Source organism: Panthera tigris, chromosome B4, assembly GCF_018350195.1.
Source record: "Panthera tigris isolate Pti1 chromosome B4, P.tigris_Pti1_mat1.1, whole genome shotgun sequence".
NCBI lineage: Eukaryota > Metazoa > Chordata > Mammalia > Carnivora > Felidae > Panthera > Panthera tigris.
Window position 1 is genome coordinate 74,056,838 of NC_056666.1, and position 15,430 is coordinate 74,072,267.

General features: G+C 54.8%; 1 protein-coding gene across 1 annotated transcript in view; it reads right to left on the reverse strand.

The window, feature by feature from the left end:
• Positions 1-5,545: 5,545 nt before the first annotated feature.
• The window catches only part of COL2A1 (collagen type II alpha 1 chain), a 31,153-nt gene continuing 21,268 nt past the window's right edge, over positions 5,546-15,430 (reverse strand). Inside the window, 22 exon segments of the mRNA XM_042992175.1 lie at positions 5,546-6,088; positions 6,548-6,790; positions 6,987-7,174; positions 7,610-7,898; positions 8,252-8,359; positions 8,764-8,817; positions 9,096-9,203; positions 9,361-9,414; positions 9,603-9,710; positions 9,885-9,938; positions 10,266-10,373; positions 10,614-10,721; positions 10,911-11,072; positions 11,811-11,864; positions 12,358-12,411; positions 13,001-13,108; positions 13,406-13,459; positions 13,809-13,862; positions 14,242-14,295; positions 14,535-14,588; positions 14,909-15,016; positions 15,212-15,310. Coding sequence (XP_042848109.1) covers positions 5,942-6,088; positions 6,548-6,790; positions 6,987-7,174; positions 7,610-7,898; positions 8,252-8,359; positions 8,764-8,817; positions 9,096-9,203; positions 9,361-9,414; positions 9,603-9,710; positions 9,885-9,938; positions 10,266-10,373; positions 10,614-10,721; positions 10,911-11,072; positions 11,811-11,864; positions 12,358-12,411; positions 13,001-13,108; positions 13,406-13,459; positions 13,809-13,862; positions 14,242-14,295; positions 14,535-14,588; positions 14,909-15,016; positions 15,212-15,310 — 2,370 coding nt within the window. The 3' untranslated portion in view covers positions 5,546-5,941.

Sequence of the window (15,430 nt, forward strand, 5' to 3'; positions counted from 1 at the left end):
GTGTGTGTGTATATATATGTATATGTATACATATATACATATATGTGTATATGTATACACACATATACATATGTGTGTGTGTATGTGTATGTATGTGTGTATATATATGTATATGTATACACACACACACACACACACACACACACACACACACACACAAAGAATTGTCCAAGAATTAAATCAGGCAATGCAGCAGCGCTGGTCTGGAGGAGGCCTGTCTGGTTCGTCAGCATCAATCCCACTCGTGTAGATGTGCGGTTACCAGGCATGGAGGGGTGTGGTTTGGTGTAAGGGGCTCCCACCTCCACTGTGAGCCCTGCTGTCCTTTCCTGAAACCCCACCTTGTTGGTGATGGGGAGAAGAATGGCAACATGCCAGTCTCTCCTCCATGGACCAGGTGTCCCAAACCACTCTGTTCGAGTCATCCTCACTGTGCCATGGGCACGAATGAGGCGGTTTGTCCTGCTCCGACGACTCCCTTGCCTCCCTGGCGCTCAGCTGGGACTTAAACCCCGATGTCTTTAAGGTTCCCACTCCATACACCCTGGTTTCAGTGAAGTGCCGCTCTGGCTGGCAGGCGCAAGCAGTCTTGTCCTTTGAACGGTCATATACCTTCTTCCCACAGCACTCCAATGAGGGGGTTGCTTTCTCCCACTTCAGACTGTGCCTCTGAACTAGTAACCGTGCTGGGGCTGGCTCCCTTCCTCCCCAGGTGCTCGATCCGGGCAGCTGGCCTCAGTCCGGAGAAAGCCCCACAGTTAGAGATTGGATCTTGCTCCATCCTCGTCCGTGTTTTTTCTTTTGTCCAGATACAGTCCTACGGTTCCCCAGCCTCTCTTTCTCTTCCCTTTGTCCCTCCGCAGAAGGGGGTCCCCCCCTCCATTCCTCTGCCGCCTGTTTTCTCTCTCCCAGTTCGCAATCACACAACTATGGCCCTTCAGGTTGTCCCGGTGGGTCCCTGGAGGCGTCTCTGTCACTTTGCCACCTGGACTTTTGGAGTTCAAGGTCCCTTGGCCGTTTCAACACTGCTGTGTTTGAGAGATGAGGGAACTTAGGATCCCCCTACTTCACCATGTGGGCCTCTCCTCCCCGTAGAGGATTTTTTTCATGACGGATGTTGTACTTTCAAATGCTTTTTCTGCGTCAGCTTAAAAGATTATATGGGTTTATCCTTTCTCTTATTGTTGTATCACATTGATTGATTTGTGAATATTGAACAACCCTTGCATCCTTGCATCCTGAGAATAAATCCCACTTGATAGTGGCATATGATTTTTTTAATGTATTGTTGGATTTAGTTTGCTAATATTTTGTCAAGGATTTTTGCATTTATATTCATGAAAGATCTTGGCCTATAACTAACTAACTCTCTCTCTCTCTCTCTCTCTCTCTCTCTCTCTCTCTCTCTTTTTGCAGTGTCTTTAGCTGGTTTTGGTATCATGGTAGCCTTATAGAATGAATTTGGAATATTTCCTTCCTATTCTAGTTTCTAGAATAGTTTGAGAAGAATATTAAATATTTTTTAAGTTTTTTTTGTTTCTTTTTTTTTGTTTTGTTTTTGTTTGTTTGTTTGTTTGTTTTTGTAGAATTCACCTGTGAAGTCATCTGATCCTGGACTTTTGTTTGTTAGGAGTATTTTTTGATTACTGATTCAGTTCATTGCTGGTAATTAGCGTATTCAAGTTTTTTTATTTCTTTCTGCTTCAGTTTTGGTAGGTTATATGTATCTAGGAATTTATCCATTTCTTCTACATTGTCCAATTTTTTGGCATATAGGTTTTCATAATATTCTGTTACAATTGTTTGTATTTCTGTGGTGTTGATCATTATTTCTCCCCTTTCATTAGTGATTTTGTTTAATTAAGTGTTCCCCTCCCTCTCTTTTTGATGAGTCTAGCTGGAGGTTTATCAGTTGTTTTGATCTTTTCAAAGAATGAGTTCCTGGATTTATTGATCTGTTCCTTTTTTTTTAGTTTTGATATCATTTATTTCTGTTCTAATATTTATTATTTCCTTCCTTTTGCTGTTTTGGGTTTTGTTGTTCTTTTTCCAGGTCCTTTATTTTTTTTAAGTTTGTTTATTTTGAGAGAGAAAGAATGCACATGCATGGGGGAGGGTCTGAGAGGGAGAGAGGGAATCCCAAGCAGACTCTGTCTGGTCAGCACAGGGCCTGACACAGGTCTCTCTCGATCCTACAAACTGCGAGATCATGACCTGAGCTGAAATCAAGAATTGGACACTTAACTGGCTAAGCCACCCAGGTACGCCTCTAGCTCCTTTAAGATGCAAAGCTATGTTGTTTATTTGAGATTTTTCTTCTTGAGGTAGCTCTGGATTGCTATAAACTTCCCTCTGGAGTAGGTTTTGCTACATTCCAACGATTTTGGACCATTGTGTTTTGATTGTCTCCATGTATTTAAATTAAATTGCTTTAAATTATCTATTAGTTACCTCCATTTAGTTTAGCTGTCTTGCTGTGATTCTGTCCTGTTCTTTCATTTGGGACATATTCCTCTGTCCCCTCATTTTGTCTGCCTTTCTGTTTCCATGTGTTAGGAAAGTCAGCTATGCCTCCTGCTCTTGAAAATAGTGGCCATATGAAGAAGAGACCCTGTAGTGCCCCGCAGCATAATGTCCTCTGTCCACCAGAATCTGGGGCTGCAGGGTGTCCCCTGTGTGTCTTGCATGAGCCCTACTGTTGTGGCTGAGACACTTTTGCCTTCAGTCCAGTCATCTGCAATGGCTTTCTTTGCCTGCTATGGGCAGGGTTTGGTCCCTGTGTTGTTAGTGGGCCAGTCCGGGGTTACCTTGGCCTGAGTTGAGTCAGACCAGACATTTGCCAGAGATGCAATAGCACCAAAAGGCAGGTGCTTTCCTTGTGTTGTCTCCTGAGGAGCTTTTGTTGGTGGGTGGGGTCTGCAATCACATCAGCTGTCTGCCTCCAGTGCACTGTTGGGGCTGCAGTAGGACTGGTGTGCATAGTTATCTTCCCCTCTCCCTAGGGTGAGAGTCACTTTGGAGTGGCACTTGCCCCTTTTGGGGCTATTTGCATACTGCCAGGCTTGTGGCACCACTTTGGATAGGCTTCAGCCAAGGGCATATTGGAGGGGACAGGTCCACAGGAGAGCATGGGGGCAGGGCACATGGCCAGTAAGTTTTGCACCCATCCACTGTGGGAAGGGAAGTACTTGCCCAAAACTCTGGCCAAGGCTAGCCACAGGAGAACGCCAGGGTGGGCACTTTGTAAGCAAGCTAGGTGGAGAGCGTTGATGTCATACTGGTTCCCAACGCAGGTGTCCTTGTTTCTGGGCTGGGATGCAGGGGGCGGAAATGCTGCCTGCCAGCTCCTTTGTTCCTGGAAAAGTCTCCCAAAGATTCCTGTTCCTCCAGCACAGCTCTGAGATTAGCAAACAAATCTCTGTCCATATACCCCAGGCACTTTCAAACTACTGCTTCTGTGCTGTATCTCTGTAGGACTGTTGGTTGTGCCGTCTCTTTACGGGTGGGGACTTTTTCCCTCTTGCAATGCCAGTTCTCCCAGAGCTGAGCCTGATGATTTTTAAAATTCCACATATAAGCCCCTGCTGATTGTAAGAACTACAATGTTATGTCCCTGCAGTTTTCAAAGCCAAATATTATGCCTGGGATTTCTGGTGTGAGGGTCTGTTTCTCTCTCCCCTCTTCATGCCTCTGGTGTCCCTTCCTCCCTTGGACAGTCCTGTAGGTCCTTTAGCTCTAGACCACATCTTGGCCCTTCCTACCCTCTCTGATGCGGCCTCTTCTCTACATTTAGTTGTGGAGAGTCTGTTCTGCTAGCATTCGGGTCATTTTCTGGGTTATTTACAGTGATGTGGGTTTCTAGATGTATCTGTGGGATGGGGTGAGCTTAGGGTCCTCCTACTCTGCAGTCTTCCCCAGAAGTAATTATAAATAAGATTCTTCATCACCTCGATAGCAGTCTTAAGATTCTCTCTGTGTTCCTTCACTTGGCTGGAAGGGGAACCAATTTCAGAAATTGTTGTGATTTACCTAGGATCCAGGTGACTTGAGGAAGTCTGAACTCTTATTTCTAGGTTTTACTAGGTACCCAGGAAGTGGATGGGCTTTGAGGGATCACCTTGATACCCTGGTGCAAATGGGACTTCTCTTACAAAGGTCCAAGCTGATGGTCACAATCTACTGAGCTGCTTCAGTAAGAACTAGGAGCTGTGACACCACTGTGGGAAGTGAGGTGGGATAGGAAGCAGTGTGAGCTTGGTGAGTGTGGCTGTGGGGTAGAGCCACACTCTGCGACTCCATTCCACCTTTGTCCACCTTCAAAAGCATCCATATACCCCGCTGCTCTCCCCTTGCCCACCTTAGCTCTCTTGGTAGATGGAAGGGCTGTTTTAAATTATGAGATAGCTATTCTAATTACGTATTTTTAAGTATGTTTTCATTTTACTCCTTTAGTTTGTCATGAACTAGCCCTGATAAGATACCCTTTATTCAACAAAGTTTACACTGTAAGTTGGATATTAGTAATACAAACAGGTAGTCCAACAGAAATGCCCTATGTATCTTTTTTTTTTTTTTTCTGTTTCTTTAATAGAAAAGCTGTCTACCTTCCTCTGGAGGAAGGGACAGGCAGGGATGGGAGAATGGGACCGAGAGAGGGACAGTTCCTCTGGTTTATCAGTAGTGGTGGGTAGCTTTTGAAATTTATGTTGCCAGATACTATTGTCATTGATTTTGATTGGTTTCGTGTCTCCTGTCCACCTCACACATCACCGCCACTGTGCCCCCCTCTAGTAGAGAAGGTGACAGTTTCCTCACTGTGCCACCCTGAGTCACTGGAAAGCAAGGGACCCCTGATGGCAGGGAGAAATGGGAGGCCATCCATTCAGAAGCCTGGTGTTGGGAGGAAGTCCATGGAAGCTCTAAGTGTAGGCCTGGCAAGCAGAGAGGAGGGGCCAGAGGAGGGCACAGGAAAACAGAATAAGGGGTAGGGGTGAGTGTGTAACACTCCCACCTCTCCTTGACCTAAAAGTCTTAAAGAAAGATGCAGATAAATAGATCGCCAGGGTTGGTTGATGGTGTGTACTCGTCACGGGCCTCTGTGGACTTGCTCCCGTGCCTCTTCCCCACCCTCCCTTGGGAGCATCTCTGATCTCCCTCATCCAGCAAGGTGTGGCCCACACACTGTCCCATCCCCTCTGTCCATCCCCACGCCCTAGAGTTGTGTTTTGTGTTTACTCAAGAACAAGGCCATTCCTGTTTTCTGCCTCCCTTCTCAAGTCTTGCCCTCCGGTCCCAGTTTACTCTTGGATTCCACGCAGTGCAGAGGTTACAAAAAGAGGCAAATGCGTGTTTGTGTGAGGTCACTAAACCAGGCAGTGTGACTCTAGAGTCTTCCCTCCTGGTTGAAAAGTCAATAGAAGAAGGCCTTCAGGACTGCCATTTGGTCATGCCTACAGTATCAAAGACTAAAGGAAAAATGAACAAAGCACAAGTCGGTATGTACTTTCCAATAATTTTTTTGTTTTTAATATCAATTGATGTTTTAAAAAATACAGAGGTGTTTGACACAGAATAGCACCATTGTGTAGGACACACACAGTTCCTGCGCCCGGCACCTGAAGGGGGCTCTTCTTGCCTGGGCTGGGGACAGTCACTCAGGGGGCGTTTGACTCACACCAGTTAGTTTCCTGCCTCTGCCTCGACCCAAAGGTCTTACAGGAAGACAATAAATAAATAGAACACCGAGATTTTATTTTGCAGTCTGCCCAGTTCAGGTCTCTCAGAAAGAGAGAGGAGAAAAGTCCACACTGTTGAGCGGGTGGGATGAATGGACATCAGGTCAGGTCAGCCATTCAGTGCAGAGCCCTAGAGTGACTGGGACTGGAAAATACTTGGGTCCTCTGGGTTGGCAATGGATTGTGTTGTTTGTGGGTTCGGGTTTTTACAAGAAGCAGACAGGCCCTATGTCCACACCAAATTCCTGCTCAGGCCCTCCTATGTCCATGGGTGCAATGTCAATGATGGGGAGACGCGAGGTCTTCTGTGACCGGTACTCGATCATAGTCTTGCCCCACTTACCGGTGTGTTTCTAGGGGAGAAAGAGAGAAGACACTGTCCAATGCCAGCTGCCCAGGACCCCAAAAAGGAGCATCACAGAACACAAAGTGTAAAACACGCTCAGGGCTCCCCCGACCTCTCCTTGGCTTGCTGAAGCCCTCTCCACCCCAGCTTCTGTCCTTACCAGCAAGTCCCCCTCCACCCGCTCCCTCCCCCACAGTGAGCGTCTCTTCACTCCATCCCCAAGGCAGACTCACACACACGCCATGTGAATACTCCTACGAGAGTAACTGGACGTGCCAGGTAGGACTTCTTTCCCCTGAGCCCAGGGAGTGAAGAAGATACAACAATGGCACCTTTCCCTCCCCTGGCACTCCGCACGCCTTCTCTACATAACCCCTCACGCTCACCTCTTGAGGATCCTATCACCTTAGGCCTATGACACCTGCTGTGGACCAACCCTCTGCCTGCTCCAGCCAGCCCGACTCACCGTGCAGCCATCCTTCAGGACAGTATATGTGAACCTGCTGTTGCCCTCAGCCCGGATCTCCACATCATTGGAGCCCTGGATGAGCAGGGCCTTCTTGAGGTTGCCAGCCGCTTCATCCAGGTAGGCGATGCTGTTCTTGCAGTGGTAGGTGATATTCTGGGAGCCCTCGGTGGACAGCAGGCGTAGGAAGGTCATCTGGACGTTGGCAGTGTTGGGAGCCAGGTTGTCATCTCCATAGCTGAACTGTCAGGGCAGAGAGCGATGGCGTGAGGCCCAGAGGCAGTGTCCAGTGGGATCGTGGTTAAGAATACTCTTCCTCCTCTTTCCCTCTTCCGAAGCCTCCAAGAAAAGTGGTGGGCGAGGTGCCACCAACTTCAAGGGAGAAAGAAGAGAAGGGTTCTGAGGAGCCGTCTGGGGCCCAGAGCATACAGCTACTCACGTGGAAGCCACCGTTGATGGTTTCTCCGAACCAGATGTGCTTCTTGTCCTTGCTCTTGCTGCTCCACCAGTTCTTCTTGGGAACACTCGCCGGGTTGGGGTAGACGCAGGTCTCGCCAGTCTCCATGTTGCAGAAAACCTTCATGGCGTCCAAGGTGCAGCCCTGGTTGGGGTCAATCCAGTAGTCTCCTGCAGGGGGAGGAGGCAGTACCCCATTGGGGCTCAGACAGGCACACACATACTCCCGAGAGGGCCAGGCCTGCCTGGGAGAGACGGAAAGGCTTCCCAGGACACAAGGGGGAGAGGCACAGGCTGTGAGGGCCACGTGTGGCCAAAGGGAGGGGAGATGCAGGGATCTGGGAGCAAGGAGACCTGGACGGGAAAGTCTGATGCTAAACAGGGGTGCAAGCAACAGGGCAGGAGCAGCGCCTGCCTGGTGGATGGAACTCTACCCTCAAGTCACGTCTGCCAAGTAGCCATGGCAGGACGGGAGCCAGGGCTGAGGTATCTCTGCTGTGAAATGGAGGAGCAACCATCCACCAGAACCTTCCAGGCCTGGCTCTGGCCTGTGCTACGAGCAGTCTCCTCCCTCATTCTGATGGGGGCCATGCCCTGCACACTCACCGCTCTTCCATTCAGGGTGGCAGAGTTTCAGGTCCCGGCAGGTGCGAGCGGGGTTCTTGCGGGAGCCCTCGGGGCTGCGGATGCTCTCAATCTGGTTGTTGAGGGACTTGAGCGTGGCATCCACCTCGGCGTCGTGCTGTCTCAGGTTGCCAGCTGCCTGGTCAGCCCGCATGTACTGCAGGGGGTCGGGGCCCTTCTCTCTCTGGCCTAGGCCAGCAAAGGCAGACATGTCGATGCCAGGGCCAGGGGGACCTGGAGGGCCAGGGGGTCCGGGGTTTCCAGGAGGACCCTGTAGCAGGAAACGGAAATCAGCCAGGAATTGTGGGGATGTGCCCCTCCTGCGTACATCCCCACTTGCTAGAATATACTAGTGTCTTCTTCCAGACACTGGGTGGGGGAGGGGTGCAGCAGCCCAGGACCAAGAAAAATCACAGCATTTCCCTACTTCTTCATCAGCCCCTCTCTCCTGTTTCCCAGCACCAAGCAGGACCCTCTGAACCTCCAGGGAAGACCCAGGACACAGGATGCCATCTTCACTAGCTGCAGGCGGATGCCCTGAAAGAGGCCCTTGGCACCAGAGAGCCCGAGCCTCCCAGATGCTGGGGACAGGCCAGACAGCGGGGAAGGAGTCAGGACACTTACAGCCGGGCCAGTTTCGCCCGAACGTCCGCGGGGACCAGGAGGTCCAATGGGGCCAGGGATTCCATTAGCACCATCTTTGCCAGAGGGACCGATGGGACCAGGAGGACCCTGCAGGCCAGGAGAGAGGAGCCGTCAGCAAAGGCAGGGGTGGGGGGGGGGCAAGGGGGGCTGGTCGGGTGGCTGTCCTGATGGGAAGCCCTGCAGCTTCACATTTCTTGGAGGGCCCAGACTTGTCTCCGCTGGGCCAGGGACCAGCAGGATGGCTTCACAGCTCTTCTGCCATCCTGAGCTCCTCTTTGTCGAATCCTATTCCCAGTGGGCCCAGCTGACAGCCAAGAGCTGTTCTCATGTTCATCCAGCCTGTGATCTCAGGGGGTTTCTGGCCACAGTCACCCTCAGCCCGTCGTCCTTCCACCTCCGAGCGAGGCCCCCTGAGCCCCAGGCTTCCCTCCCCATCAGAGCGCCCACACCTGGCCCCACCCCCGAGGAAGGACTCACTGCATCTCACTTACTCTAGGGCCAGAAGGACCAGCAGGACCAGAAGCACCTTGGTCTCCAGAAGGACCCTGTGCAGAAGGAAGAAGCAAAAGTCAGAGGTCAGCACAGACAGGGCCCCATCTTCCAGGATGGGAAGCCTTCTTAAATATGTATACGATACATGTCCCCCCTCCCCCATCCTTTCCATTTGCTCCTCCCTCCAACCCCAAGGAAGTCTTGGAAATTTTTCTTTTGGTCCTGGATATTTCTTAGGATGATCCCAAGCTGGGTTAGCTGCATGGGACACTCAGGTGAGCTCTGAGCAGTGGGAGGCACCTGGGAGACGTGCACAGACAGCAATACTCACAGGAGGGCCGGGCAGACCCTGCAGACCAGTGAAGCCACGGTGTCCCTTCAGTCCCCTCTCGCCAGCCTCTCCAGCTTCTCCTTTGTCACCTCGGGGACCTTGAGGACCCTGGGAATGAGACAGACACAGGTTGGGTCAGGTTGACCGGGGTAGAGGCCTCTTGCTGGCCTCACCTGAGCCAAGGAGTCCCAGGATCCACACAGTCCCCACTGACCTCCAAGCCTGCCCCAGTTAGGAACCCAACAGAGGGCACTCAGATACTCACTGGGATTCCCCGGGCTCCTGCTGGTCCTGCAGGGCCCATGGGGCCTTGTGCGCCCTGTGAGGGAGAGAGTGGGAACTCTGTCAGCAAAACCCTCCTCTGCCTATGGCCCGGACTGGGCCCCAAGACTCCCTGGACCCAGGGATGCATCCAGGGCCTGGGAGTCAGGCACGTAGTGGACGAGCTCCCAGCTCACTTGGCCACCCTTCTCCGCTTCCAGCTTTTACTGAATTAAGGATACTCACAGCTTCTCCTCGGTCTCCCTGCTTTCCAGTTGGGCCAGCGGGGCCAGGAGAGCCAGGGGGCCCAGGGGCTCCAGGAGCACCCACGGGACCAGTCTCACCACGATCACCCTGTCAGGAGAGAGGTCTCAGGCTTAGAGAAGAATGTTCCAGAAAATCCATGGAGAAAAGGCCCTTGCAAACTGAGACAAGACTCTGACTCCAGCCTACCACCTGGGGCTGACCTGGTAGGCCCAACAGAATATTCTCCTGTCCCACTGCTCATAGAGACACCGAGATATTCACCTTGACTCCAGCCGCACCATCTCTGCCAGGGGGGCCATCAGCACCAGGGCTTCCCTGGACAAGAGGAAACAAGATGCCATTAGAGCTTCCCCTGCCAGACTCCCGTTCTGTTCCTCCCTTCTCCTGTCGGGAGCCCCAGGCTTGTTCCCTTCCATCCTGCTAAAGCTTTGGAAGCTCAACAAGCTTCCTTCTGCCTTCCTGCCCACGTACCAGTTCTTAGTCTCTGTGTCCCTCTCTCTCTCCCATCACGACCTTCCGTCGCAGCTGGGCACTTGGGCCCATCCCATCATCCCCTCCTCCAGGGCACCAGGACTGGGCCTAGCTGGCCCGGCACGCCTCTCCCTGGGAAGGGCCACACACACAGTGTGTCCCATTGCTCACCTCTCGTCCAGGTTCGCCAGAAGGACCAGTCAGGCCAGGAGGACCCACGGGGCCGGGGGGACCTCGGTCGCCAGATGCTCCGGGAGCTCCCTGCTTGCCAGGCTCACCCTGGAGGGACAGCGACAAAGAGGATGAGTGTGCACTCTAAGAATCCCGTCCTGGGACATACTGAGCCCTTCCAAAGAAAGGGCTGACAGAGAGACGGTGCTGAGGGTGCAGAGTAGGGGGAAATCTCAGGGGGTGGTATTGCTTCTGCAGAGACCAGGCCACCAAGAGCACTGAGTGAAGAACACCAGCCGGAGCCAGGCTGGGCCCAGTTCACCAGAGGAAGGGGCATCCTTCACTCACCGATGGGCCAGGCAGGCCGGGGAATCCTCTCTCACCACGTTGCCCAGGAAGACCAACAATGCCCCTTTGACCAGCCAGACCTTGGGGACCTGGAGGACCATCGGGACCCTAGAGAGGGAAGGCGAGAGTGAGAATTTGAGCTCTGACAGGGAGTGGCCCAGCCATCCACACCCAGCCTGGCCGCCATTCACAGGTCCCAGCACTCTTCCCTGGCAGTGGCCCCTCCATGGTGTCCCCTCCTCCTCCATGCCCTGTGAGCTCAGAAGACTTCCTGGCCCAGGCCTGGGAAGGACTTACAGAGGGACCATCATCTCCAGGCTCTCCCTTCTCGCCAGGGGGCCCGGCAGGACCTTGGAGGCCAGGGTCGCCAGCACGGCCAGGGGGGCCGCTGTCTCCTCGAGCACCTTTAGGACCATCTTTTCCAGAAGGACCAGGGGGACCAGGGGGTCCAGGGTTGCCCTAGAAAAGCAAATGCAAGAAATGAGAACTCATCTCACCCTGCCCCATCCAGACTGCCAAAGCCACTGTGGCCCCAGGGATAGCAGTTCCCCTCTGTGGCTCCCTCCACACAAAGGAAGCTTGACCCCCACCCCTGTCTGCTTCTTCCACCTTCCTTCCCAAGCGGGAGCTCTGAGCAGCCAGCCCTGGCTTGTCCAGCCCCACATTTGCTTTTTCTGATCTACTTGGACTTCTTCCTGCCTCCTTTCTTTTAGAAATCTCAATCCCACCATCCCTCAAGGAACAGTTCAAACGTGGCTCCTCGGACCCCTAAACCTCTGCACCCACTCCCCCTGCACTTGATTGGTGGTAAACTGGTGACTTTTCACCATCTCTCGTCCCTCCATGGCAGATTCCCTGTGGGCAAAATGTAGAACTTGTACAGGCCGGGAACACAGAATGCGCTCAAGAAATGTGTTGAGGCAATCGTGCCAGCCTGTCCTGCCCACTGAGCCAGGAATCTGAGGGTCCAAGCCCAAGCCAGCAGGGAAGGTTGCCCATGGCCACAGCCCTTGCTCGCAGCTGTTTACGAGAACAGGTCCCCATGATCAATTACTCCCAGGAATGGGAAAAGGCACAAAGGGATGGAGGCCAGCTTGCACTCTTTGGAGCCCTGCTGGAACTGTGCCAGGCTCTTCAACCCCTGCTGTGCCCCCCATGCCAAGAGTAAGGTAAGAACCATCCAGGAGCATCACTTACATTGGAGCCTGGGGGTCCGACACGGCCAGCAGCTCCAGGGAATCCGGTGGCTCCCTATGGGATGAGAAGAAAGACTTTGAATCCCTCAGGCCCTCAGAAGCGTCAGGAATCATATTGGGGGATGGACAGGGGTGTCTCAGAGGCTGGTGTGGAAAAGGACAAGGAGAGCTAGAGAAGGAGAAAGGGCCCCATGGGGTCTGGCTATTGGATCAGGAAGCTGCAGCTTCTCTGCCTCCAGCTCCTGTAGGGGTGGGGTGAGGAGGTGCATTCAGCTGGGACAGCCAGTGCTTTGGGAGCTGAGTAGGGGGCCTGCCCAGGACCACAGACCTCCCCGGATCACCGCACACCAGCAGAGAGGGGCACCCGTTCTCCCACATGGCTGTGGGATGGGCTCAGGCTGGGGGCAGAAGCAAGGCTAAGAAAGAAGCGGGTGAGTAAATCCCAGAGCACCACCGTGGGAGCATCTGGCCAGGCCTTCTTCGTGACAGCAGCTGCCGCCCCCAAGGCACCCTCCACCCCACCTGGTGGGAACGGGGACCTCACTCACCGGGGGACCTTGAGCACCTCGGGCTCCTTTAGGACCAGTCACACCAGTAGGACCCTGGGAAGGAAGGAGAGAGACAGTGAGGCCCGGTCACCCGGAGGAGAGCTGTGGGCTTCTGGGTATAGGGCCTGTCTGACCCCCAAGAGCCGACTCCCAAGGGGTTAGTTTTCCAAGATGTAGCTTTCTTGTCACTAAAATGCCAGCCTGGAGAAGGCATCACAGGTGGGCCTGCCACCCCCTCCAAGAGAGACTCGTGCTCTAGGAGACCTCGGGGTGGGAGGGGGGGAGGCCTGGCAGGCATCTGCAGAGCTGGTTGGAGGTCTCCCCCTTCCCTCCCCAGGAGCCTGGCTGCATCGTCCCTGGTCATCTATCCTTAGCCTGCACTCTGTGTCATCTCCTGGCCCCCACACCCTAGACGACATAAGCCAGTTAACTCCTTTTGAACCTCTATCCCCAAGTACAGATTCCTCCCCACAGCTGCTCCCTTCTGGGGCTGGGGCAGCAGCAGCAGCAGGCTCTAACATCTGCCAGGTAGAGGGGCTTCAGCTTGGGGTGACACCCAGGCCTCCTGTCCAGGCCCCTCATCCTGCACCCCAACATCCCTATCCCATGGGAACAGCTCCTGGGGGAGCTCACTGCTACCCACCTGAGGTCCAGGAGCTCCAGAGGGGCCCTGAGGACCCGGGGCACCAGCATCACCTTTCTGGCCAGCCTCTCCTTGCTCGCCCTTGGCACCTGGCTGGCCATCAGCACCCTGTCCCGAGGAGGAGGAAGCAGATGAGTTAAAGGCAAGTCAGATACTTACTCCACGTTCTTCCAAAAGGGCCAGAGCTCTGGGTGAGTGGGTGGGTCAGTAAATGAGCGAGTGAGCGAGCTGCTCTAAGATGGGACTGTGAGATCAGCATGGAGGTTCAAGGAAAGACGGAAGAGGCCATTTCCCTCTTCTTTACATTCTGTCCCTCCCTCCCTCCCCCACAGGCTAGAAGGTGCCCTCAGGTGTAGAGCTGGCCTGAGCAGAGGGGTGGGCAGGAGGGTGGACAGGGACACTCACGGGAGGTCCTGCGAATCCAGCGGGCCCGGGGGGGCCGGTCTCTCCACGTTCACCCTGTGGGAGAGAGGGCCCAGGAGAGGTAAGGCCCTACGCCTACCTGCTTCTGTCCTCTCCTATAACCCAGGCCCTTGTGGCCCAGCCCTTGCATAGAAAGCCCAGAGACAGGACACGCAGACAGCTTCCAGGAAGCTCTGTCCTAAATACAAGGGACCCACTTCAGAAGACCTCTCTTGGTCAGAGGATCTGGTGACCCGAAGGCCCTCCACCTCGACCGCATCATGGAGATGAGGCCTTCTCTCTCCATTCTCATCTCTGCTTCCTCCCCCAGACCCAAAGGGCCAGGCTGAGAGGCAGGGCGGCTTCTCTTGCTCCCAGGGGCCTGGGCACAGGGGCAGATACTCACCGGGGCGCCACGAGCACCAGCAGTTCCCGCAGGACCAGGAGGTCCAATTTCTCCCTAGGGTGGGGAGGAGAGACGAGAGCCACAGGTAAGGGGTGGGGGTCAGAGTGGGGACCTTAAAGAGCAAAGTGCATCCAGGGAGCCCTGCAGCAGATGGCCTGTTTTCTCCTTGTAGCTTCAGTCCGAGAGGTACTTCCTGGGGCCTCTGCTGAATGCTGGTTTACCGGCCCCCTCCCTCCCTGCAACAGCTCCGCTGGACGGGGTGCACAGCCTCTGACTCTGCTTTTAAGAAGACTCCCACCCCTCACTCCTTGCAGCTACTAGTGGGCAGGAGGGTGCTAGCTGTTGAGTGAGGAGAAGAGACGGCAGTCTTTGGCAGGAGATGCGCAGGTGTGATAGGGGAGGGGAGCCATGAGCGAAGAGAGCTGTGACTCACCTTCTCACCATTGGCACCGGCAGGGCCAGGGGGGCCAATGGGACCAGTCAGGCCCTAGGGAGAAAGGACACAAAGGTGAGGGAGGAAGAGTTGACCAGGGACTTGGAGCCCAGTAGGGAGTCTGGGGACCTCACACCCGTGGCCCCAGCCTTGTCAGGAGAGTCCCAAAGCTGCCCAGCCTGCACAACTGAGATAGGACAGGGGCTGTGCTCACACACTGCGCTTCTGTGCCCAGAGCGCAGGGCTGGAGACCCACGGGGCCCCCAGGGTGCCTGCAGCCAGCATTCACTTACTCGTCCACCGTCCTTCCCAGGGGCTCCCTCAGGGCCTTTCTCACCAACGTCACCCTGTGGGATAGAGAAGATTGGCCACCTCAGGAGGGGGCTCCGGCTCCGTGTCACCCTGGCTGAGGCTGCAGGTACAGCTCAGCTCCTGGCCCAGCAGGATTGGCTATGGGTTCAGGGTGAGAGGCGTGGGATGGAGGGAAGGGTTGGGAGAGGGGGTCACTAAAAGACAAATAGTGCCTGGGGAGGGTGGGTGGGGGGAGGTCTCCAAGTTCCTCAAGAGGATTAACTAGGGACCCCCCCGCCCAGGTGCTGTGGGGAGGGGGTGAGTGTGGCACAGGGAAGCACGGCTTTGGGGGAGGCACAGTCGGCCTGGTACTCACCCTGTCTCCCTTGGGCCCAGCGATGCCAGCTGCTCCCCTCTCACCGGGCATCCCCTGCAGACCTGGAGGGCCCTGAGCCCCAGGGGGGCCGGCTGGGCCAGATGCGCCCTGTGGGGTGGGGGTAGAGGCATCTGTGGTGGGCAGCACCTGCCCAGGACCCCAGCGCCCAAGCCCCCCTTCCTCCCCTGCCAGGCCTCCTTTCTGTCTTGTCTTCCATCTTCCCTTCTCCTGTCCCCATCCCCCCTCCCCTCCCCCAGCAGGGCCTCCTAGGCTGACCCAGACAACCCCAACAGCCTCACTTACTTTGGGGCCGTCCGTGCCAGGAGTGCCAGGGAGGCCGCGGGGACCCTGGAGGCCCTGGGCACCGGGAGAGCCACGTTCACCTGGGAAACCTCGTTCACCCTGTGGCAGAGACACCATGGGGCAGTCAAGTGAGAGTGATGGGGCAGAGGCCCAGGGAAAGGCAGGGGGGCAGCAAGCAGAGTGGGGCCCCGGGACCCGGGCGCGGCTCTGCAGGGCCAG